Here is a 25900-nt window from a genome sequence, read left to right as displayed (position 1 = left end):
ACTGGAAATATGTTGATGATTTACAAAAATGCAAGCCAAGTGCTGTATTATATTATACTACCAGAGTGTTATTGTAGTTTAAAAATATCATTAAATCAGCACAAACCCACACTTATCATTTCCTACACATTTTTCACACCAGGCTGCCTTCTGACTATGAGTAATCTGTTAATCTACTCTTCGCCTCACAATCCATCAAAGTGACAGATTCATTCCTTTCCTAATACATAATATCTTCATTTACTGTATGCCTTGCTGCAACTTTCTTTTTTGCTAGCACTGAAATTTAGAAATTCACAAGCAAATTTAGAGAATGTCACATGGCTGGTTGTTCTTGTTTGCTTCCCATTTCTTCTGTTATTCCAGCAAAAGAAGCTAAACTTTTTCTGGACTTCTAATGTGAATAAGCAGTACTTCCAAAATGAAGGCAATTTCAGGTTTCAATAGGAGTGTTGTTGAAAAGGTAGGAAGAGGGCAGGTGGCAAAAACAAACAAACAAACAAAAAAACAAAGTGCATCCTTCACCAAGTCAAAACACTGATCATGATGGAATTTTCTTTCAGTGTTAGTGGCCAATGTATAGATTCTCACCCACTACCCTCAACTTTTACTAAGGTGTAAAGGAAAAGATATTCCTTTGGTAGTTTAGAGATGAGCTGCCCCCCCAAGAAAAATGTAGTTTCATTAGCATAAATGTCACTGCTTAATTGAAAGCAATATTGTACTTTTACTTAAGCTGAGACTTTCATTTTATCATAGTATTGAGATCAGACCAGGCCAGATCTCAGGTTTCTTGTTCATTGCTATTTTGATAATACAAATGGTTCTACTGCTTTAAAACTGTTCACTACTAATTCAACAGAAAATATTTTACTCTTTCTGTCTTGCAACGGATTACAGTTGCTTTTCAGCCTATTAGTTCTGCAAATAAAGAGAATCAAAGACTGAAAAATATGAGAGTATGTACAATTCTAACTCACTTACTTTCATCATAAATAATCGATAATAAAGTACATCATCTACAAATCGCCATTTGGCCTCGCTTGTTACTGAGCCAGTGTCCACACAGTAATTCAAAGGTCACTACTGTTGTTAACCTCAAAAGTCAAAAGCAAATAAGTTGTTTACCTCAAAATGTGGGAAGCTGCCTTCTAACCAGTCTTGTTTCAGAATATAGTTTTTTTTCACATGCCTACACCCAACATTCAACAGCATTTTCTTGTCCTGAGCACCAAATTGCATCTGATTTGTCTTAATGGATGGCAAAGGAGCTAAAGGCTTTTAAAAATCAATGGACAAGAAAGAGTCAACAGAACAATAATGATGGTGTTAATTCAGTCAAATACACTAAAAGTTGTTTGCCATTTTGTCTTCAAGTCATCTTAAACAGCCTGAACGTTTGACTTCTATGGTATTTATTATACTGAGTGGGTTTTTATATGGTAATGAACAGCATAATATGAAGCTGTGAATGCTGGTAAACATAATGCATTGCTAGAGTGAAAAATTATGTGTTTTAACTTTAATTAATTTCAAAATGTAATGTTTTTCATTAACAAGAGAAACAAAAAAATTACAGGGAAGAAGTAACCAACTGGCAACAAAAGCAGAGTCTGCGAGTGGGCACACTTCCGGAAAAGCAGTGATTTCTCCTGACCCAGGCTCAGTAGATGCTCCACCTCTCCTTGGCACTGTCCCGAAAATGCTCACACACGGCCTAATGACACGCAGTGTGGACCTGGCTCTGCTGGAAGGCCACGAGCTCATTAAAGTCACATGGTAGGTACTTAAAAAATACTCATTGAGCATTGAGGAAAGTATGAGCTACAATACTCTGTGAATCATTTTATGCTGTAGGGGTTCCCTGTTTAAATGACAGGGAAGCTATTCTGCATTAGATTACAAAATGAATAATGAGATCATACGTCTATGGATGTGACTGGCTGTAGCCATTTAACAATAATTATGGTCTTCCATTTTTAAGGTTCATCTTATTCTCCTACACCTCAACTTGCATTCCCTCCCCACCCCCAGACAGAATGGAGGTGATTGTTATAAACTAGAATTAGAACTTCTATTTTTTTAAAAGGTTCTCATTACTCTTGAGGGGGAAGCTGAATCTTTTAATTAAAAGCTGAAACTGTAAAACATTAGAATGGTAAATAATTGCTTTGGTAATTACCTTCTTTAACTGGGTTGTGGGCCAAAGGTAATCTGAGTTCAGCATCTGGATGGATAACAATTGCTGGGGAGGCCTCAGTAATCTCAGGAGCCCCACTCTCCACTGGTTAAAGATGTCAAATTCTGCCAGGTACGTGGCTCAGGTCTGTAACCCAGCCCTTTGGGAGGCCAAGGCAAGGGAGGGTTGCTTGAGCCCAGGAGTACGAGACCAGCTTGGGCAACATGGCAAGACCCCATTTCTACAAAAAATTAGCTTGGCTTGTGCTTGTGGTCCCAGCTACATGGGAGGCTGGGATGGGAGAGTTACCTGAGCCCGGGAGGCCGAGGCTGCAGTGAGCCATTATTGTGCCACTGCACTTCGGCCTGGGTGACAGAGTGAGACCCTGTCTCCAAAAAGGAAAACATAGAAAAAGCAAAAGTGATAGCAAAAGCTAAGATTCCTCAGGTATTTGTCTTTTCAGACACAGAAGCCTTTGGGAGGTGAGGGGAGAAGATGTGCTCTATTGTTCTGAAACTCCTATGGGAATAGGTTTCATGAGCTCATAATTTTGGAAAACATGACAATAACTAAAAATTAATTAGTATTTCCTAGTTCTAATGCCTTTAGATTCTTTCATGGAGTACAAAGGGAAAACTAGGGAACTCAGGTGGAAGTACTGAGTCCCAGTGGCCCAAAAGAGACCTGGTCAGAGAGGAGGCAGTTGTCTCAACTAAGAAAACTGGAGGGTGGGGTTAGCTGATGCTCAGGCAGCTGGGTCCAGACATGCACATGAAGCGAGTAAAGACAAATAAATCTTGGGCAGGTGGGCAGGAGTGGGGACCGAGACATTTGTTGCGATGGCTAGCTGGAGCCTGGGTCAGTGTAACTGGACCAGGGAAACAATTTGAGCAAACTCACTTAGGTTGAAAAAATAAGCAGAACCAGGACTGAAAGTGGGCTTGGCAGGTCAACAAGTGCCAACAGCAGAGGAGGGAGGAGGAGTGATGGGTCAGGGGACCACCAGCTGCCCAGCACTGTCCACTTACATTGTACTGCTGGTGAGTTGCTGGGTCTCCTGGAACCCATGGGAATAGTGCCCCCTGGAGTTGTGCAAGGTGTGGTCCAGGGTTAAGAGTGGTCAGAGGTGGAAAGCAGGATGATTCTCCAGGGATTCAGTTTGCTACTAGGGGTGCCCTTAACTGAGGCTTTCTCTGGGGCAGGCAGGGTTCAAGAGGTTAGAAAAGCCATTCTGAGGTCTTGCCTCTGCTGTGGATTGGGAAGGAAAGAGGCCCAGCTGGATGCTTTTTGTATCAAGTGCTTTAAACGTCTATTTTAAAGGTAGAGCAGTTGACTAAGGACCTCTCCAGGAGCAGAAGGGGTAGGGAGTCACTTAAATTTGACAGAGCACCAGCACCACAGCTTCAGGTTCTCTCTCTCTAGCTCTTGAGACACACACACATACACACGCACAGGCATGTCTTGTTTTATTGTGTTTTGCTATATTGTTCTTCACAGATGTTGAGTTCTTACAAATTGAAGGTTTATGGCAACCTGTGTTGAGCGAGTCTATCAGTGTCATTTATCCAACAGCATAGACTCACTTTATGTCTCTGTGCCACATTCTGGAAATTCTCTCAATATTTCAATTTTTTTCATTACTGTTCTATCTGTTATGGTGATTTGTGGCAGTGATCTTTGATGTTACTATTACGTTGTTTTGGGACACCAGGAACCATTCCCATATAAGATAGCAAATTTAATAAATGCGGTGTGTATTCTGACTAATTCCATTTGACCAACCATTCATCCCATCTCTCTCTCCCTCCTTGGGCCTACCTATTCCCTGAGGCACAGCAATATTGAAATTAGGCCAATTATTGGTAATAACCCTACAGTGGACTCTGAGTGTTCAAGTGAAAGGAAGAGTCATGAATCTCTTACTTTCAATCAAAAGCTAGAAATGGTTAAGCTTAGTAGGAAAGCATGTCTAAGGCCAAGACAGACTGAAAGCTAGGCCTCTTGCACCAAAAGCTGAGATGGGAATGCAAAGGAAAAGTTCTCGAAGCAAATTCGAAGTACTACTCCATAGAACACACAAATGGTAAGAAAGTGAAATAGCTTTAATTGCTGATATGGAGAAAGTTTGAGTGGTCTGGATGGAAGATCAAACCAGCCACAACATTCCCTTAAGCCAAAGCCTAATCCAGAACAAGGTTCTAACTCTCTTCAATTCTTTGAAGATTGAGAGAGGTGAGGAAGCTGGAGAATAAAAGTTTTGAGTTAGCAGAGGTTGGTTCATGAGGTATAAGGAAAGAAGCCATCTCTGTAATATAAAAACGCAAGGCGAAGCAACAAGTACTGATGTAGAAGCTGTAGCAAGTTATCCAGGAGATCTAGTTACAATCACTGATGAAGGTGACTACACTAAACAACAGATTTTCAATGTAGACAAAACAGTCTTCTATTGGAAGAAGATGACATATAGGACTTCCAGTACTAGAGCAGAAGTCAAAGACTGGCTTCAAAGCTTCAAAGGACAGGCTGACCCCATTGTTAGGGGTGAATGCAGCTGGTGACTTTAAGTTTAAGCCAATGGTCATTGACTATTCCCAAAATACCAGGGCTCTTAAGAATGATGCTGTTAATAAATCCTACTCTGCCTGTGTTGTATGAAAGGACCAACAAAGCCTGGATGAAGGCACATCTGCTTATAGCATAGTTTACTGAATATCTTGAGCCCACTACTGAGATCTACTGCTCAGAAAAAAAGACTCCTTTGAAAAGATTACTGCTCATTGACAATGCACCTGGTGACCCAAGAGCTCCAATGAAGATGTACAAGGAGATGAATGTTGTTTTCATGCCAGCTAACACAACATCTATCTTGCAGCTCATGGATCAAGGAGTAATTTAAATTTTCAAGCCTTATTACTTAAGAAATACATTTTGTAAGGCTATGGCTGCCATAGGTACTGATTCCTCTGATAAATCTGGGCAAAGTAAATCGAAAACTTTCTGCAAAGAATTCACCATTCCAGATGCCATTAAAAACATGCAGGATTCATGGGAGGAGGTCAAAATACAAACATGAACAGAAGTTTGGGAGAAGTCAGTTCCAACCATCATAGCTGACTTTGAGGGGTTCAAGACTTCAGTGTCAGAAGGAACTACAGATGTGGTAGAAAAAGCAAGACAACTAGAGTTAGAAGTAAAGCTCGAAGATGTGGCTGAATTGCTGTAATCTCATGATCAAACTTGAATAGATGAGGAATTGCTTCTTATGGCAAACAAAGAGAGTGGTTTCTTGAGATGAAACAACTCCTGGTGATGACAAGGTGAACACTAGTTGTAAAGACAACAAAGTATTTGGAATATGACATACACTGAGTTGATAAAGCAGCAGCAGGGTTGGGCAAGATTAACTCCAATTTTGAAAGAAGTTCTACTGTGGGTAAAACACCTTCAAACAGCATTGCATGCTACAGAGGAGTGTTTCATGAAAGGAAGAGTCCAATGATGTGGCAAACTTCATTGTTGTCTTACTTTAAGAAACTGCAAGAGCCACCCCAACCTTCAGCAACAACCACCCTGATCATTTAGCAGCCATCAACATCCAGACAAGACCCTTCACCAGCAAAAAGATTATGACTTATTGAAGGCTCAGTGACTGTTAGCAGTTTTTAGCAGTAAAGTATTTTCAAATTAAGGCATGTACATTGTTCTTTTTAGGCATAATGCTATTGCACACTTAATAGACTAAAGAACAGTAACATAACTTTTTTCTTCTTCTTCTTCTTTTTTTTTTTTGTTTGAGACAGAGTCTTGCTCTGTCACCCAGGCTGGAGTGCAGTGGCGTGATCTCGGCTCACTGCAAGCTCCGCCTCCCAGGTTCATGCCATTCTCTTGCCTCAGTCTCCCGAGTAGCTGGGACTACAGGAACGTAACTTTTATATGCACTGGGAAGTTGAAAATTCTTGTGATTTTTTCTTTATTGTGGTGGTCTGAAACTGAACCTGCAATATCTCTGAGGTATGCCTGTATGTATATATATATAATGTGTATATATGTATGTGTATGCATATAAATAATGGTTTTCTTTTTTTCTATTTGCTTACCCAGATTCTGTTAGCCTGGTGAGGACCGAGTACACCTTCTGCAGCAGTGGCACCCCAACCAGATTTCTAGCAAGTAGTACTCTGACTCCCATAAAATAGGTGTGAATAGGCCCATACAAAGAAGCAACTGCCAGTAAGAATATAGGTTGAACACACTCATTCAATTTTAGAAAACTGTCTCTATTTAAAGGTGTAAAATGATATCAGATACTTTATCTTCGGGATATCTTTTAAGGGATCATTTAAAACAAACTCATGAAAAAGGTCTCATTTATTATACACGGGAAAAGGGCCCAGTACCAGAGACCCTTAAGGGAGAGAAGTATACAGGTATTCATGGGTTCCAGCTAGTTGGAATACACAGTGATGTAGCTAGTGTAGAGAGATGAGGGGAGTTCATTTTTCAGTGGTGAGATTCACTGAATTCGACACCTATTTTTTATGTGTCTCCTATGTGCGTGGCAAGTGTACCCCTTGAAACTAGGGAGACACTGAACAAGTGAGATAAGATTTTCACATGCATGCAGTTTATATTTCAGCATTCGAGAAGGAGCAGTGTGTGTGTGTGCGCGTGCACGCACGCGTGTGTGTGTGTGTGTAGAAAACAGACACACAAGGAAATATCAGTTAGTGGAATAATGTGATGAAAACAAAAAAGATAATGTGCTAAAGGTGATGGAGGAGCTATTTTAGGGTGGACGCTAAGAAAGGGCCTCCTGAGGAGAGGATGTTTATTTAGGTGGAGACCCTACTGACAGGAATAGGCAGCTGGGAAGCAGCCTTGAGTAAAAGAACTCCATCCAGGCAGCGCTCCTAAGTGGACACCAAGCCTGGAGTATCAGAGGGAAAGAGAGGGAACCAGTAGAGAGTGAGCAAGGTGCTCAGTGGTGTGAAACACCATCCCAGAGGTGGGCTTCTGGGGCCCCAAAAGCCAGAGTAAGCGTAATTTGGTCCCAATGGCAATGGGAAACCACTGGGAAGTTTTACATGGAGCAATGCCTGCATCTGATTGAGGCCTGTCAGTACCACTTGGTTGCTAAGCAGAGAAAAGTCTAGAGAGGCCTGACAAGCAGAGAAGGCAGGTTTGGAGGTTTACGGCATTTGCCCAGGTGAGAGGTGATGGCAACCGGCACTCAGACTATAGCAGGGAAAATAGAGAAAACAGGCTGGATTTGGCATATACTATGTTTGAAGGGAACACTTGCTGAGTCTGGACATTTGGGTGGATCCAGAGAGACAGATCTCTGGTTTCTGGCTTAAGCAAAGGTGGGGAGGGATGATGATGGAATTTTCTGAGATGGAGAAAAGTGAAGAAAGATTTGCAGAGGAAAATCAAATTACCTTTTCAATGGCTGAATTTTAGGTATGATGGCAGCTACATAGATCAGTTTGGAATTCAGGGAGGGTCAAGACTGGAGATATAAATTTGAGACTCGTTGGAATATAGGAATATTAGAAACTATTATTAATTATTATGTCTTAAAGACTAGGGCCATTCCAAAGGTTACCAGTGCCTATGGATCTTTGGGTCAGCAGGGAGTGGTACATGCATGAAAACCAGATTTAAACTCTGTCTAAACCAGGGCCTCTCATCAAAACACGATTCTATCTGGTTATGAAAGAAACAATATCACTGTCCTCCTATTTCCAGGAAAGGAAAGGGCAATTCTTGCAGAGACACAAGAAAAAAAATCTGAAATTTAACTGGTTAACATTTAGGATGAAGATTTTCATTTTCCATGGTGTCCAGGTGTATACCTATTCACTTGCTCACACCCTCCCTCAACTCAAATACTGAAGAAACTCCTGCCCTTGACAGGCATGTGCTGAATAACACTGGGGTGGGGTGGGGTGGGGGTGGGGAATAAGAGAGAGAGAGAGACAGAAAGAGAGAGAGAGAGACAGAGAGAGCACCCTGCCTTAGAGGAACTTCGTGAACAGCCTGACAGGTCATCAGTCCTCATCAGGGCCCTCAAAAGAGCAGTTGTGAAATCTGTGGGAATGGGATTATGAAAGAAGAGGTACTGAATCTTTTCCTAGTTGAAACCAACAAGAGAAATGATAAAAACAACAACTGATGCCTTTGGTTTCATAATCAAATCATTATGATTTAATGCAAAAATCTGGATAATAGGAAACAGCAATAACACTGTGTTTTGAGAAACAAAATGTTTGCTTAGTTAATAAGGAAGTTCTCTGTCACGTGTTGGTTTGAAGGAGGACTATTTGTTAAAAATTCAACTTGCTTGTTTTAAAATGACCCAAACTTAATCATTTGAAGAGGAACATTAAAGTTCTGTACTTAATTTTATTAATTTATGCATTTTCTCTCTTTTGTGATGGGAAGCTAAAAATCTTAATCAATAGAAGAGATGCCCATCAGGTTGCATTGTGACAATTGGAAAGGAAAAAAAAAAAAAAAAAAACGATGCCACTGTTGTCAGTCCGGAGGAGCCACACGGGTTACAATGACAGACCAGATTGCCTTGGCCAGGCCGGCTGAGCCAGTGGGAACTGAGGTCAGTGGTTATTAATCATTTGTCAAAGACTGCAGGGCTTCATCAGATAATTGTGCTTATAAGCATGTTTATATCACACAAACATGTGGCAAGGCTGCAAAGGATTCAGGCCCTAACACAATCTGCAATGACATTTTTAAAAACTACAGATAAGTGATAAATCATTGAGCAAACACTTTAGAAAATCATGCCATTCTTTGCTGTTTGAGTATTCTGACTTATTTTGTGTATTATATATTTCCACGAACATTTAGAACCTTGCAAAGCCTTTGACTACATTCCTTCCTCCCCCTAATTTTCCAATGAGTTGTAAAAATAGCAAGTATAATCATCATTTGAAACGAAAGACTAGTTATTGACTCCATCCCTATGAATAGACAACCAGAAGGTAATCACAGCTTATTTCATAAAACTCATTCCTGAGCAGGAATATCTTACGTTGTTCTGAAGAGTCTGTATAAGCTTCTAAATAAATGTGCCTAAGGGACAGCTCTAAACCCCACAAACCAATAGATGGCATTTTAAAATAAATGACTTGAGGCTGCAAACGGCATCCATTTTGCTCTGTTTGGCAGCATGCAAGTGTACATGCTAGGAAATGTTTCTCAACATGAATGAAGTGTGAAATTGTTTCCTCCTACCACACACTTCTCTAAATTATGTGAGATTATGTTAGCCATTTCTGAACCTTGTCTTAGAGGCTGTCAGTGCCCTAAGAGACAATGCTTGGTGGACGCTGGAGGCAAGGGCCCCAGCATCTGAGATGCTGCTTAAATATCAGTTAGTGTGTTAGGAAAAAATAATGGAAAATATCACCCCATGCCTAACAGCACAAGGGGAAATGGCTTTGTTGCAAATCTAGACACGCAAGGGTATGATGAAGTGAACCATATATATTTCAATTCCTAGACTGTAAACTTCTGAGGAAAATGATTACTGTTGCATCCCACCTCCAATGTCAAGCACTGCCCTATGAGTGAAAGTGAATGACTTTACTGTGAGAAAAACAATATATGAATATATGCAGCATTTTAGCTATTTTCATTCTAAAGCTAACTCTTTAAAACCCAAATTTACCTGCCTTGCGGACTGTATATTGTCTTTATTTTAATCCTACACACAAAAAACTAAGAAGATAATTATGTTGCAGAAATAAAAATCTTTCCAGACTAAAATGTGCATGAGTGATCACTCCATTCCAGCCTAGGTGACAGAGTGAGACTGTCTTCAAAAAAAAAAAAAAAAAAAGAAAGAAAGAAAGAAATAGGAAAAAAAAATGTGCGTGAAAGACTGGGGATACTGGTTGTTCTGTTACATTAATAAAGCTAATTGAAAGGTGATTCTCTAAACATGTATATATGTGGGAACTAGTTTATGCAATTTAAAAACCTTAGGATTTTCGGTCTGTGGAGTAGTTGCAGATATCTCACTGAGGCTCATGTGGCCACCACATTTTCCAGAGGTCACCATTATGCTTTCCTCTCTATGGAAGTGCTTGTCCACACCACCCCGTCTCTGCCTTGTTGGTATTACTCAAATCACAGCCACACTTAATTCAGGAAACCAAGAGCCTACCTGCTTTTTATGTAATGTTCAGAGCCTCCATACCAGAACTTTCAATCAAGGGTTTAAGTTAGATGCTTGTTTATCCAAGAGGGTGGACTTCAGAGAATTACCTTCTCATTTCTTATATTTTTTCATATTAATTATCAATATCCCTTAAATTTAAAGTTCTATATTTTAGGGTCCAAAGCATTGGGATACTAATTGTAAGAAATATAATAAATACAGATCTTAAGAAGAATTAGAGCTTTCAATTTGAAGTTAAATTACATGCATTACATTACTCAATTTATTCCATTTTTATATGATGATATATACTGACCTCATAATTTTATCATCTTCTGTATTTATGGCCCAATAATGCCTTCCTGCCAATTCTCCTAAGCTGCTGAATTTATGAACCAAGAGGCAAGTCACATAATCTGCAGGTTTTCTGAATGGTTACATAATAAGTTTTTAGGAAACTGGTAGATAACCTGCTGGCAAATGGGGTTGGTGGTATTTTATTTTTGGCTTTAGAATTTGGCCTTTTTATTTCATTTTGCAGAAATGTAAATTAATTTTTCTTAAATAAATGAACATTTAATTGGTTGCATAAGATATGCTGTCTAACTGGTGAATGATTTAATATTCTATCTTGACAGTATATCTTTGGAAATCAATTTGTAAAAGAGATATTTAAAGTTGCATATTACCACATCTAGATATTCATTCATTTATTCAATTATCCATCCAATATTTATGAAGTATGTTTTCTATACAGGACAATGAAATAAAAGCAGTGTGATCCTTCAATGGCGAGACTGGTTTATGAAGTAAAGGCTATAATGAGTCTTGTAAAAGTCACAGAATCATAAAGTTGGAATTGGCCTCAGAGAGCATGCAACTCAAGTCGTTGCTTTTACACATGAGGGTATTCATATTATTAAAAAGATCTGGAGAGGTCAGAGGCTTGTCTGAGACTATGAGAATTAGGTCCCCTTTCTCCTTTTATTGAAACAAATGGCTCCACTGTCTAACATATCTTACTATCATTCTCATTTGTTCAGACTACAAATTAGTTCTTTATTTTTTTTTTTTTTGAGACAGAGTCTCACTCTGTCGCCCAGGCTGGAGTGCACTTGTGCCATCTTGGCTCACTGTAACCTCTGCTTCCTGGGTTCAAGCAATTCTCGTGCCTCAGCCTCCTGAGTAGCTGGAATTATAGGCATATGCCACCATACCCGGCTAATTTTTGTATTTTTATTAGAGGCGTGGTTTCACCATGTTGGCCAGGCTTGTCTCAAACTCCTGATTTCAGGTGATCCATCCGCCTTGGTCTCCCAAAGTGCTGGGATTATAGGCATAAGCCACCATGCCTGGCCCAAATTCTTAATTTGTTATAATTTGGACCAAAGTTGGATTTCCAGTTACCTTGAAAGCTTACTCATATATAGAGAAAAATAATTCGTTAGGCAAATCTAGATGAGCTGCAAGATTCTTAGTGATGTGTTCACCTATCAAGAGATAGCTAATTTTAAGAATGTTAAAACACCTTCTTATGTATATTGAAATTCTAATCTCGGTTTTAAACTCTTTAGTATATCTATTTATGATAGTGACAATTCACCCTACTAGGTAACATGAACGAATGACCAGAGCAGGTGTACAGAATAGAAACATTTAGAAGAGATTACTAGTAAAGAACATTTACTCATCTGTGTCATGAATATTCTGGGTCCCAATAAAAGTCCTGTAAACCATTTATGTGGTTTCCTGGAAGCCATGTTCATTTTACATGGCTTGGTTCATTGTTTATTGCTGACTGGACCAGAATGGGTACTTGGCCCAAGCTACACTAATCACATTCTCTCTTGAAAAAGGAAGTTCAGACATAGTCTGTCTGCCTCTACATGTATGTTGAACTGTGATATGTAAACTCAAGAGCTGTCAAATGGCCATATGTGGACCATGGAGCAGAGAAAGCTGGTCCTTAGACGAATGGAGCAGAGGAAGCAAGCAGAGATGGGGTGAAGAGACTGCCTGGCTGCCTCTTGCCTTTCTAGTTCCAGTTTCAGGCCCCTCCTGAGGCCTGGAGGCCTCTGAGTTCTAGAATACAGCCCCGTATCTTATTCAACAACCATCCGCCAACCCGTCTTTCTTACTCTTTCTCCTTATCTCTTTCTGTCATTTAATACTAGCTAAGCTGTTTTGTAGTGTGTAACCAAAGAGTCTTAACTCAGACACCATGCAATAGTTAACACACCCTCCGTAGGACAGCCCACAGTACAGGTCAGATGCATTTGGATAATGAAGTGCATCACAGTAACTAAGACTCTGTAGGTAGGCTTAAGATATATGGACTTTTCAATAATTTCCTAGTGTATGATAAATACTGATAAGGTAATACTGATTTATATGGATAAAGTAGCTTATATACTTACTTATCAGAAAGTTATAGAATAATAAAACATGTATTTCAGAACTCAAATTCAGATCCGCTTGTTCCCAATGAACCAAAAATAATGAGGTTTTTCCATAGTGACAAATGACTCATATACCAATGACATTTTTGAAATAACATAATTTTGAGATTATAAACTTTTAAAGCTATGAAAAAGAGACTGGTCATTTGAACTTTTATAAACTATCTTGATAAATTTAAGGGCACCAGATGATATAAAAAAGATTTATGCCTAAAATGTACCAAACATCAGACACCTATTAAAATAAAATAGTTATGCAAATAAAGTAATGAATAAATTAACACTTAGTGAGAACTTGCTATGTGCCAAGAACTGTTCTAAGAATTTTTCATTTGAATCTCCCCAAAATTCTATGAAATAATTCTTATGCCTGAATTACATGGAGTCAAATGACTTACTCAAAATTTCACAGCTAGTAAAAGGTAGATATTTAAACCTAGGTAGACTGTTACTATTATTCTAAAGTCCAAAGAAGACAAGTAGATGAACTAGGACTTTGAAAGAACATAAGTTTAGAAGCTAAAAGTTTTGGAAAACAATTTCAGAAAACCAAAAAAAATGCACAATCTTCTAAGTTAAAAAACAAACAAACATGTAGATTATTAATGATTCTTACCGGGGGTTAGAAGGAGAAGGTGGGTTCATTTCTTTCTGATAGTGGTGACCCTGGCTGACAGGCTGTAAAAGACAAAACATTTGTGAATGTTTAATCAGCACAAACCTATTTACATGTACATTCACATGCACTCTCATTACTGTAACTGTTTCCTTGGACACAACCCACAAGAAGGGTATGGGTTTATTTTACAGATCCAGCAAATTGCAGAGTGGTATAAATGAGAAATCACATTTATTATTATTATTATTTTAGTGGCCCAGTCATTGGACCTCAAAGCATCTATGATGTAATTAAAGTTCATTTATTGAAATTTTCCTCTTTGTGGAATTTTTATGCTGTTAACATTGGTTGATATTTTCAGACACAGGAAAACAAAACCAAACAAGATATCTCATGGAACTAATGCTGCAGTTCAAGCATCATTAATAACAGAAACCCAGACACACAGAAAACATATTTAGTCTCAATGTTAGTAAGTTTGTAAAGATAATTTCTATTACCACTAATGAGAATTACACATGTAAATCTTAGGTCAAGGTGGTCATTTTCGCCAAGTGTATAACACAACCTCAAGTACTGATCAATAAGCTGAAAAAAACGATGCCAATACCTAACAAAAATGTGAAATCTCAAATATTCCCTCCACAAGAAATCTTTCAGTTACATTTCAAAACAGAGCTGAACAACTATATCTCATGTAGCCTTAAACACTTGCTTCCAACGGGACTTGATCTTTTTCCTTTGTTCTATAAAGGGAGAAAATTCCGTCCTCTGTTTGAACATCAGCACTAAGCATTTATGTGGTTAGCAACAACGCTTCTAATAAGAAATCATTTTCAACGTTCTCATTTTATTACAATTTAGTTTGGTATACATGTTTAAATTGCATTCAAAGAGCTTTAGCTACTTCCATACCCAGTGGAGTTGGTGTTAAGTTTTTCTCACCCATCATAATGTGGCCCCTGACTGAGGAAAACAATGTAGCCATGGTGCCTGTATATATAGAGTTCATACTCCTTAGTTTCCAGATATTTCTTATTACAATAAGTCTCAAAATATTAATGACATAGGTGATGGGAATTCTTCAGAGTAAACTGTCTTCCTCTATAAATTATCTCTTGGAAGTGTTCCTTTAATTTAAATCAAACACCCCATCTGATAATCACAGTCACTTAGCCTGACTACCTGTTATGCACCATGAATTTAAATGTACTCAGATACTTTGGTAATTGAACCAATATCAATGCATCACCATTTCAGTAATAAGAAACAACAGCTGGGAGAATAGTGGAAGGAAAAACATGTCATAAGACATATTTGATCTCACTAGAGAAATAAGACTTTCAGCGATTTGCAAGTGAAATTTGGTTCTATGATTTAGGCTTTATTATTTCACAGCAAAAAAGAAATTAGCAAGCAAAGGGCCTAACAGGTTCTCTGGACGAACTCACACTGGTATAGAAATACTCCCAATAACAAATTCATTGGTATTCGTCCAGTATTTCAGCTGTACTCAGGCCTCCAGTGAATGGACCTCTGCCTATTTATTTTCAGAGGCATTTCCATAACTCTCAAAGCATCAGAGTCCTGATGTTCAGGTGAATTTCCACTTCTTAATTTTATACTATTAATTCTATTTATATCCATCCCCAAACCTCTATTCCAAATGACTTACTCCAGCCCTTGGAAAATAGAAGTGGTTACAGAATCCTATCTTGTTTGTGACTCAGCCCTTCCTCGCTTTGGACTATACAGACTGATCCCTTTCCATCTTTGCTCATAGTGATTTTTAAGTGTTAGAAAAACAAAAAAGTAACCAATGGAAACTTTTCAAATAAAAACTGCTGACATGAACAGATAGAAAGGTGAACAACTAGCTGTCGGAAGCCAGACATCCTCACCTACAAATGGATATTGATGGAGTTCAGGACATGGCATTCGCAGTAGCAGGAAGGTCACTCTCACTTTTCCCTGTTCTCCCCTGCAGCTGGTCATAAAACATAGGTAGGATTTTCTGACCACCTCCTGGAGGTCATAAGATGCTCATTTGAGAGATGCCCTCCCTATCCCCTGAAGAAAGGAACATCCTTATCTCTGAAGATACAACGACACAGAAGAATCTGAACAAAGGTTTTGCTGATTTTCTTCGTTTATTTCCATTAGCTCATATCTCTTTTGCCCAATCACGTTTCTCCACCACTTTCCCCTCTTCATCAAACCTAGAGTAAAAATATTCAAGTTTCACTGTTTGTTCAGTTCTTCATTTCCTTATAAAGACTCCTGTATCATGGAAAATTTACATGAAATAAATTTGCATGTTTTTCTTTTGCTAATCTGTCTTTTGTTACAACAGAGGCCTTGGCAATGAATCCAGGATGGATGAGAAAAAGATATTTTTCCTCCCCTACAATATGTTTATATACATATGTAGCAGTAAACCTATTTCTAGGTAGGTAGCATGCTGTGAAAGTACCAATGAAATAATACAGAATTTGTTTCGATTTTGGCATTCAGCCATACCTAGAGAATATCGTAAGTAGATGCAAAGGGATGGCAATCAGTATCTACAATGAACTATGACTATCATCATAATGGCAGTGACTGATAGTTATTGAGTACTTATGCTAATTCTTGGTAGATATGATCTCATTTGATCCTCAGAGCAATTCTATGAAATAAATAGGATGAACAACTCCATTTAACAGAAGAGGAAATTGACACTGGGTATTAACCCAGGATCATGCCTGCCGGAAAGAGTGGAGCTAGAATGTGAACCCAGGCAGTCTGAGTCCACAGCTTACCTTCCTAACCACTTGTCTGTAGTGTTTATTCCAGCTCGAGAGTGCATTTAGAGTGGTGACTATTTAAGTTTTTGAATAACAAATATGACAAAATCAGTTCTGTTTGTGGCAGGAAAAGTGACCCTGAAGAAATACATTTATTTGAAATATATACGACTCTCCTGACCACAAATTAAATTCATTGGTTTTATTCTCAAGATACGTCATTATGTATTTAAAATTAAAAAAATGAATTTTGCCACGTTACTAAATTTGGGACAATCATAAAATATAATAGACAGTACTCTGAGAATAAGAAAAGTTTATTTTCTGGGGTGACTTTCATAGTCACTAAACACAGAACAACTTGCACATTTCAATATTTCCTCCTGACAGTACAGATATTACACTGACTCTAATATCAGTTTTTGTATATCATTTCTATAGCTGTATAAGAACATCTGCTCATATGATTTATCTGCAGCTTAGCACAATCAACTATATATCTTTTTAGTTCAGAAGGATAAAAGAAAACTCATTCTACCCAAAGAGACCTGAGAAGTTAATGAATCTGTAGATTAGAATAAATTAAAACCTATTAACTATAAAGAGCCTGAAATGCCAATATATTATATTTTGAATACACAGCAACCAGGAATATCATGCAAAAACGCTGATACGCTGTCAAACAAAGAAGAGGAACAGATCGCAAAAACTCAGGACCTTGGCCTTTTGGTGGCGCTGTTGCTATGTGCTAGTGCCAGGCAAACAGTATTCATATAAAATTAACTACCACGGAGCACAAGAAGCTTTGCTTTTCCATGATCAAGCTGCTAGAGATTTTGGGGTAAGGGAGCGAAATGAAGGCTAAATAAAAGAACAGGAGATAAGATAATCCTGCCATGTTAAAAGGTAAAAACAATATTTTTATGTTGTTATGTGAAACCTATAAAAATGGCAATAATGTTGTTGCAAGGTTAATCAAGACCATAAATAATTTGTCTGAGAACCTCACCATATGCTGGCAATTTTATTAAGTGTATTTTGCCTCGTTATTCTCCAATATTATGCTCTGTAACATGCCATGTTGATGGATGCATGCAATGAGTTTTTCTTCTTTTTTTCTTTTTTCTTTTGTAAGCTAGAGACTTATGTGCTTGATATTAGCTTACCGGAATTCTTTTTTTTTTTTTTTTTTTTTTTTTCAAGAGATGGGGTCTCATTATGTCACCCACACGGGCCCTGAATTCCTGGGCTAAAATCCTCCTTAGCCTCCCAATTAGCTGGGAATACAGACCTGTGCCACCACGCCCCGGTCAGGTAATGTTAATTATTAACTTGAAGGAATGACATTTTGGGGCATCTGCTCACAGGGAAGCTGCACAATAAACCTACTTTTCTTGAATCTACATTTGAGGAGGGACAGTGAAATGAAATATTCAAACAATGAAATAATAAAGGAGTTTATTTGTAAGGATCTGAGGGAGTCAGTCTGTATGCCAACGGTTAAACTCACATCAAAACAAGCACTACAGAATCTCTGCTTACTCTTTCAGGTCTCAGTCATCATAAAAAGGGGGGAAATGTCCTAGAAATTCTGTTTTGATCACTCAAGTGGCCGTTTGAGGAGAATAACCTCAGTGGAACAGCAGTTGACAGTCAGTGTGAGCTTACTCTGCTAAGCACCGGGCACATGCATTTCATGTACTCATTCGATTTGCATAATGCCAACATTAGGAAGGTTCTTTTATTATTCCCATTTCAAAGATGATCATGTCCAGAAATGGCAGAGCTGGGATTTGAGCCCAGGTTGACCGATCTAGAGTTTATATTTGTTTGGGCATCACATGAGGCAGTGTCCATTGATAGCTATTCTTATTCCTTAAAAAAAGAAACACACACACGCACACCACACACACACACACACACACACACACACATACACATGACATGGCTTTATGCTATTGTCAATCAAAATCCTTCCCCAAGATAAAATTCACTTAAAATTCATTATAACTAACTCCTATCACCCTTCCGAAGGCTGCCGAGAGCCCAGTTTGTGAATAAATCTCACGAGGGCTACTCCTAACAGAAACTCTCCAAAATTGATTACTTGTAGCCTGGTTTCCACAGAAGTTGTAAAGTATTGTTTTAATTGAATTTGGTTCTAAGTTAGAAACTTTGAAAAATTTATCTGTCAAAGGCCAATGGATTTCTCAGTAGGCTTGATTTATTTAGCAAGAGATGCCTACAAAAGCCAATTTGCTATGAGGAATATGGTTACATTTAATTACACTTTTAAATGACTAATTTATTATATCTAAACACCTTTTAAACAGTACATATTACTCTGAACTGTACAGATGCTGAGGAATCAAAGTTTGTGGTAAACACAATGGATTTTGCTAAAGACTTCATTTTACTCTGCATAGGCTTTCTGGCTTCAGACTGCAATGTGTGTGAAGTCGTCAGGTAAAAATGCTAAACTGAATGGGACCTGACTACATCTCTTTTTCTTCCTATTGGCAATCAGGTCCTGCTCAGAAGGAGATTTTCCTTTGGGTGTATATTTAATATCCATTTATCAAATCTTGAATTGAAAATATTACATGCATCACTCAGGATTTATTTAAGCAAAGCAAAGCTGATGTTTATTTTGGAATCTTGATGAAAATTACCTTGTTTTAGAGTAAAAAATGAATTTTTAAAAATTATGCTTTAAGTTTTGGGATACATGTGCAGAATGTGCAGGTTTGTTACATAGGTACACATGTGCCATGGTGGTTTGCTGCACCCATCAACCCGTCATCTACATTAGGTATGTCTCCTAATGCCATCTATCCCTCCCCTAGCCCCCAACACTCCAATGGGCCCTGCTGTGTGATGTTCCCCTCCCTGTGTCCATGGGTTCTCATTCTTCAACTCTCACTTATGAGTGAGAACATTCAGTGTTTGGTTTTCTGTTCCTGTGTTAGTTTGCTGAGAATGATCGTTTCCGGCTTCATCCATGTCCCTGCAAAGGACCTGAACTCATATGTAAAAAAGGAATTTTTCAAAACATTATTGATTGATTATTGAAGTAATGACTGACAACTGGCTGTGATGCCTTGTGCTAGCATTTGTGCTCCAACATAGAAGGTATGAAAGAACACAGGCAGGGTTCTGCCTTCAAGGAATTCACAAGCAGGCTTGGGGATATTGGTAACATTGGTTAGTTGATGTCATATGTGCTGTAATATGTGAAGGTAACAGGGACCCAGAGAGGGAAGTGAATAATTCTGTTCAGGGTGGGATGAGGGTTTAGGAGCGTTTCAGGAAGCAGCGACAAGTGAGTTGGGCCTTCAGAAATAAGCAAAAGGAGGGATAAACAGTCAGAGTACAGAGGATTTCAAGGACAGTGAAACTACTCTGTATGATACTATAATGGTAGACACATGTCACTATACCTTTGTCCAAATCCATAAAATGCACAACACCAGGAGTGAAACCTAATGTGAACTACGGAGTTTGGGTGATAATGATGTGTCAATGGAGGTTCATTAATTGTAACAAATTACCATTCTGGTGGGGGACACTGATAATAGGGTTCCTCTCAATTTTGTAGTGAACCCAAAACAGCTCAAAAAATTACAAGTCTTTAATAAAAAATTAGCCAAAAACCAAAAAACCAAAACAGAAATTAAAAAGCCATTTTCTAAGTAAAGAGGGAGCTGCCAGACAGAGAAGAGATGAGCAAGGCATGAGCTGAACACAGGGCACGGCTCACCAAGTGACAGCCAAGTCGACACTGTGGCAGGAGCAGAGTGGCTGCCCTGTGTGTATGTTGGGTGGGTGGTGGGTAGTGAGACAAGCAAAACTCATTTCAAGTGCTATGCAAGCTGACAGAGAAACAAAGGCACTAAAAGGAGGTTATCTTAATTAAGGAGAGACTCCCCACTGTCCCCACCACCACAGACTTAATTTGGCTTCCTTTTGGAACTTGGAATTCCATTCCCTTCTTGTCTACATGGTGAACTTGAACTCATTCTTGAACTTCAGCTTAACTGTTGTCTTCTCTGTGAAAGCATCCCTGAAACCCACAGGTGGAATTGCCCCCTCTCACGTGTTCCCATAACTCATTATTTTATCACTTGCCATCCTGAGTTATAGTCAGCCATTTACCTGGGCTTCCTCTCCAAAACTGTGAACACCTCAAGCTTGGATAAGGCTTTATCTGTATCCTCAGAAGCCAGCCTAGTTGACAGCACATTGTACCACTCAAAAACATATGTGTGGAATGAGTGAATGTGAGACAGACAAGCAAGCTTGTGATGAGAGTTTTCAGGGAGCTACTCCTGACTCTTGTGGCAGAGAAGGTGTATCCTTCACAATGAGGCCTGGAGAAGGGCTACAGTGACTTTGGAGCTAAGTCTTGAGGATAATCAGGTCCAAGGTACAGGGATAATGTGCAGAGCGCATTTAGAGAATTACAAGTGGGACTACAGAATGGAGTGAAAGGTGGGGTGCAGTGAGAGATGAGGCTGGAGAGAGGGCAAGTCTCAGATCATGGGGGCTCCTGTATGCCAAAGTAAAGAGGTGATGGGGAGTCACTGAAAGGCTTTACATAATGAAGAGTTCAGATCAGATCAGATCTGGGTTTTAGGAAGATCACTAATGTGAATAATAATGATAATAATAATGACAGCTAAACTTCATTGATTAAGTACTTATGTCTCAGATACAGTGCCAAGCATTTTATAAGGGTCGCAGCTTGGATTTGAACCGTGGCAATTTGATGTCAGAGCTGATGCTCCTAACCACCAGGTTACAGTGCTTTGACTGGAGGCACAGAGACGTTAGGGGACTATTGAAGGAATTCAGATGAAAAATAAAGTGCATAAACCATAAAAAAGAGCAAAATCATGTCCTTTGCAGCAACATGGATGCAGCTGGAGGCCATTATCCTAAGCAAATTAATGCAGGAACAGAAAACCAAACACTGCATGTTCTCACTTATAAGCAGGAGCTAAACATCAGGTACTCATGGAAATAAAGATGTGAACAATAGAAACTGGGGACTGCTAAAGGAGAGAGGAAGGAAGAAGGCAAGGATTGAAAAAGTAACTATTGGGTACTATGCTCAGTGCCTGCATGACTGAATCATTTGTACCCCAATCTCCAGTATCATGCAATGTAGCCTGGTGACAAATGTGCACACGTACCCCCTGAATCTAAAATAAATATTGAAAAAAAATAAAGTGCATAATCTGTCATGGGATTAAGGGTAAAAAAGAAAAATGGAAAAGTGCCAAGGCTGTGGTATTAGGAAGGGTGGGTTAAGAGATAAAAAGGAGAGAGGATTCTTAGGATTTGGAGACCAGACAAATGTGGGATAAAGAAGTGGGAGAAATGAAGATGTCTTCCAAATTTCTGGTTAAAGGATCAATATGGATGTTGACATTATTCACTGAGATAAAAGAAGAGTGGGATAGGTCGGGCACGGTGGCTCACCTGTAATCCCAGCACTTTGGGAGGCCAAGGCGAGTGGATCATTTGAGGTCAGGAGTTTGAGACCAGCCTGGTAAAACCTCATCTCTACTAAAAATACAAAAAATTATCTGGGCCTGGTGGTGGGCGTCTGTAATCCCAGTTACTCAGGAGGCAGAGGTTGCAGTGAGCCAAGATTGAGCCACTGTACTCCAGTCTGGGCAATAGGGCGAGACTCAGCCTCAAAAAAAAAAAAAAAAAAAAAAAAAAAAAGGGATATTATTGTGATCAATAAAGTTATGAATTCTTTTATTTCTTCTTTTTCACTGTCCCTGTGCAACTTTTAAAGAGAAAGGCACGAGCTCTCAAAAAGACCACAATGATGCTTGTAGAATTGCTCTATCTAAACTCTATACAAGCAGCGAGTTACAGAGTTCATTAAGGAATACAATTTTCCATTTGGCGGTAGTTCCAATGTTAGATAGACGGACTCTGATGCAATAATAAACATATCTTATGAGTACCAAAGGTAGACTTTTCAATATTTTCTCTGTCTAAAAAAATCAGACCATTTCAATTTCTCATTTGGTCAAATAGAGGGGTTATTAAGTTCATTACCAAAGGTCTTATTTTTGGCTGTATACTTTTAGAGTGGAATAGAAGTCATGCAGGAGATTTCAGTCCTTCAGAACAGGACAGTGATGAGAACACTGTATCCAGGGCAACCAAGAGTTCAGCCTTTTCAGTCCATAAATAATCATTCCTCAGCTTGCCCTTTGTCATGTTGGTCTCCAAGCTACTTCATGACAGAATGAGCTCGATCAGGAGGCCACTGTTCTCTTTCTTACTTGCAGTTTAAATGACTGCTGTGGAATATTTTATAAGAAAGGCAATGTTTCAATTCTATTGCAAATTGTACTGGTAAAAATCTGCAACTTACTCTTATGATCTTAGCTTGGCTACAAGGATACTCTAACCAGAGTAACCAGAAGTCAGATATTTTTCTGGGTGGGTGGATACTTTTTGGCACCAAGGCTGCCAGAGGTGTTATGTATGCTTGATAGTTGTGTTTAATGAAAGCACAATTGAGGCGAGAGAAACCTGAAGGTAGGCAAGGTAGGGATAAAGAGCACTAATCCCCCCATCAAACCAAATGGAATTTCTCCATGAAGACTTGTGTAAGTTCTCCCCAGAGCACAGAAATCTCACCTTCCATGGGATATCCAGATATCCAGTGGATAATGCTCATTTATCAGCTGAGTCACCACATCATGGTGGTCAGGAGCCCAGACTTAGGAGTCAGACCAGGTTAGGTCTGATTCACTTTACTCAAGAGCCTCCTTACTCAAGAGCTCTGCAATAGTGCTTACCACACAGAGTAGCCATAAGGAGTAAACTAGATAACATGCAAGGCATTAGGTGCCAGGGCCTCTGAGATTTCCAAGATCTACAAAGATGTTGGAGACCTGGAAAAAACTGGCTTTAAAATATGAAAAGCAAATCACAAAATTCATATGTATTTAATTAAATACTTAAAACCTAACTTATCCACTGTCAACTATACTTCAACTCAATCTTTATATAGTTTATATATCTTTATATAAATGAGTAAAAGTTATTTTATGTTTTCTTTAAAAATTTTATAGCAAAAACATATTTACTTTTGGATGAAAGTATATTTTAGTCGGTTTGCTATGATATTGAATGTAGCCTTATAAGTAAATGTTTCTTAGGCCTGTGGAGATCTCAAAATGGCTCTAGGTACTTAAAGAAACGGTAGCTCTAATTATCATTATTATACCAATGATTTTATTATTTTGCTTTATGACATTTCTTGTGCTGTACTGAACTGTTCCACTGATGTTTATGCTCTGTCTTTCCAATTAAGTTGTAAGGTCCCTGAGGACAGTATTGTAGAGAATGGACTGAGTTAAAAAAACTGGGCTCTGCTCTAGGCTGTGCCACTGACCACGTGTGGAAGCTTGGACCCACGCTTCAGTTTCTTCACCTGAAAAACAGGAAGACTAAGACCTGTTCCAACTCCTCTGCTGGGCCATAGTGAGGGCAATGGGCCATACTGAAGTGCTTTAACTATGGAAACACATGGGAATATAAGCTTCTGAAGCATCCACAGTGCCTATCATAGCCCATCAGCCACAGGGAAGAGTCAGTGAACATCTGGTGACTTCTACAGAAGGTTCTTTTCTGTCTTCATATCCAAGCAATACTTGTATAACTATAGTCTTTTCCTCTGTGTTCATTCATTTCATACATATTTATTTAACAAATATTGAGCCTCTTGTATGTGCCACAGGGCTTGTACTAGGAACAGGGGATACAATGGGACACCCAGTGTCTACAGTAAAATTGTTCTTTTTGTTCTTTCAATGTGTGGTTTGATATATCATCATACAAAGCTTTTCTGAAGGTAAATAAAACAATTTAAGAAAAGACTGTCATCTTCTAATTTCTGTCCCTCGTTCTAAAACACTATTTCAGAATGGACTCTGATTATTTCTCATAGGGAGTATTCTCATTTTGGTCCTGTCTTTTCCAGACAAAGCTGGGATTTGTTAGAAAAAAGCTTGCTCCTTGTTAAGCAATGAAACTTGCTCCTTGTTAATCAATGAGAGGAAGCTGCAAAGCCAGGGACTCACGGGTGGCAGGCAGGAGTTCCAGGTGGTTGTGTCGTCACTGCTGGTACTTATGCTGACATTACAGTTGTCCACCTGGGAGGCACTCAGGCCATGGGAAGTCCCAGCATCCTCCAGTTCTTCATTTTGTTGCCGCCGTAGGCTTGCCAGCATCTGTAACTCGGATTCACTCATCTGGCTCGGCTGATAGTTTCGCCAGTCATATTCCTGACCATGAGAGAGGAAAATAACAAAGCGTCATTTGGCCTTTGCTAATTCTATGGCTATTAACAATGCCACAGGCTTAACCCCTGCAGCAGCTCCCCAATTGACAGAGGCCCAAATCCCTAACATGCCTCCATGCGCTACCTGCCCCATCCATTATACCACCTCCTGTCTGTTTGCTCCTCACACGCCAGCCACTCTGTCCGTCATTAAGGTCCTCAAAAGCATCAGAGTCCTGTCTGCCTTAGTCCTGTGCACATGAAAATACCCTCTGCCTCGTGGTCTAGGTAATGCTTAGGCTCCCTTCAGGTCCTCAATTATGTATCACTTCCTCAGGGAAGCCTTTCCTGACAACCATAAACTGGGTCAGCTCCTTTATGATGCCCTCTCAGAATCTTAAAATGTTCACTTTTAGCATTAATCACAGTTGCAGTGATGGAATTGTTTCTGGAGTTGGCAGGTTTGCTATGAGCTCTACAAGGGCAAGCACCGTGACTGTTTTGCTCTCACTGCCTTTCCTAGGTCTGGTGCCTAGTAGGTACTGAACCAGTTTTTGTAGATTAAGTAAAAAAACAAAAACTAAAAGCAGTTTTTAAAAAAATATTTGCCATTTTAAAAAGCACAGTTTATAAGTGAATTGATGAATTTCATCATTGTAAACATAAATGACCAAATTTATTCAACTTGCAGTACGATTGAGAATGACTAGTATTGGTAAAAGCCATCAAATAAAATTTGAATGTAGGCCGGGCGCGGTGGCTCACGCCTGTAATCCCAGCACTTTGGAAGGCCGAGGCGGGCGGATCACAAGGTCAGGAGATCGAGACCATGGTGAAACCCCGTCTCTACTGAAAATACAAAAAATTAGCCGGGCACAGTGGCAGGCGCCTGTGGTCCCAGCTACTCGGGAGGATGAGGCAGGAGAATGGCGGGAACCTGGGAGGCAGTGCTTGCAGTGAGCCGAGATCACGCCACTGCACTCCAGCCTGGGCGACAGAGCCAAGACTCTGTCTCGAAAACAAACAAACAAACAAACAAACAAAAATTTCGAATGTAAGATGGGAACCTGTAAGGTCTGAAAGCCTGGAAGATCTCATAGCTCCAACCAAGGTGGATTCACTGTATATGTCATCTATCAGGTACTTTTTGAAACATACTACTACTATAGATCATTAGATGCTAGTATAAATATTATTTCACGGTATAGGTGGAAATTGGCATATAGAATTTTCAAAACTTTCCCTTCCTTTCTCTCTGGCATAAACTAGATTTGACAACAAACATTAATTTCAACATTACTAAAATATTAGCATCACATACGAGCAGTGTGATTTACATGCAGAACTGCCATATA

At 39.2% G+C, this 25900-nt stretch overlaps 1 protein-coding gene and 1 long non-coding RNA gene across 2 annotated transcripts in view; one reads left to right on the top strand and one right to left on the bottom strand.

Annotated features, from left to right (window-relative positions):
• The window catches only part of C2H3orf67 (chromosome 2 C3orf67 homolog), a 303609-nt gene that overhangs the window by 53313 nt on the left and 224396 nt on the right, over positions 1-25900 (bottom strand). The window contains exons 14-15 of the mRNA XM_023200633.2: positions 24346-24549; positions 13440-13501 (exon numbers count right to left, since the gene is read on the bottom strand). Of these exons, the coding sequence (XP_023056401.2) occupies positions 13440-13501; positions 24346-24549 (266 nt within the window). The remainder of the gene's footprint in view (positions 1-13439; positions 13502-24345; positions 24550-25900) is intronic.
• Positions 17030-25900, top strand: part of LOC111533995 — a 204425-nt gene continuing 195554 nt past the window's right edge. The window contains exon 1 of the long non-coding RNA XR_002729010.2: positions 17030-17134. This is a non-coding gene — a long non-coding RNA (uncharacterized LOC111533995). The remainder of the gene's footprint in view (positions 17135-25900) is intronic.

The sequence above is a fragment of the Piliocolobus tephrosceles genome, chromosome 2 (genome assembly GCF_002776525.5).
Source record: "Piliocolobus tephrosceles isolate RC106 chromosome 2, ASM277652v3, whole genome shotgun sequence".
In the NCBI taxonomy this organism is placed as follows: Eukaryota; Metazoa; Chordata; class Mammalia; order Primates; family Cercopithecidae; genus Piliocolobus; species Piliocolobus tephrosceles.
The sequence above is the reverse complement of the archived record's forward strand: the minus strand, read 5'-3'. Positions and strand labels throughout refer to the sequence as shown.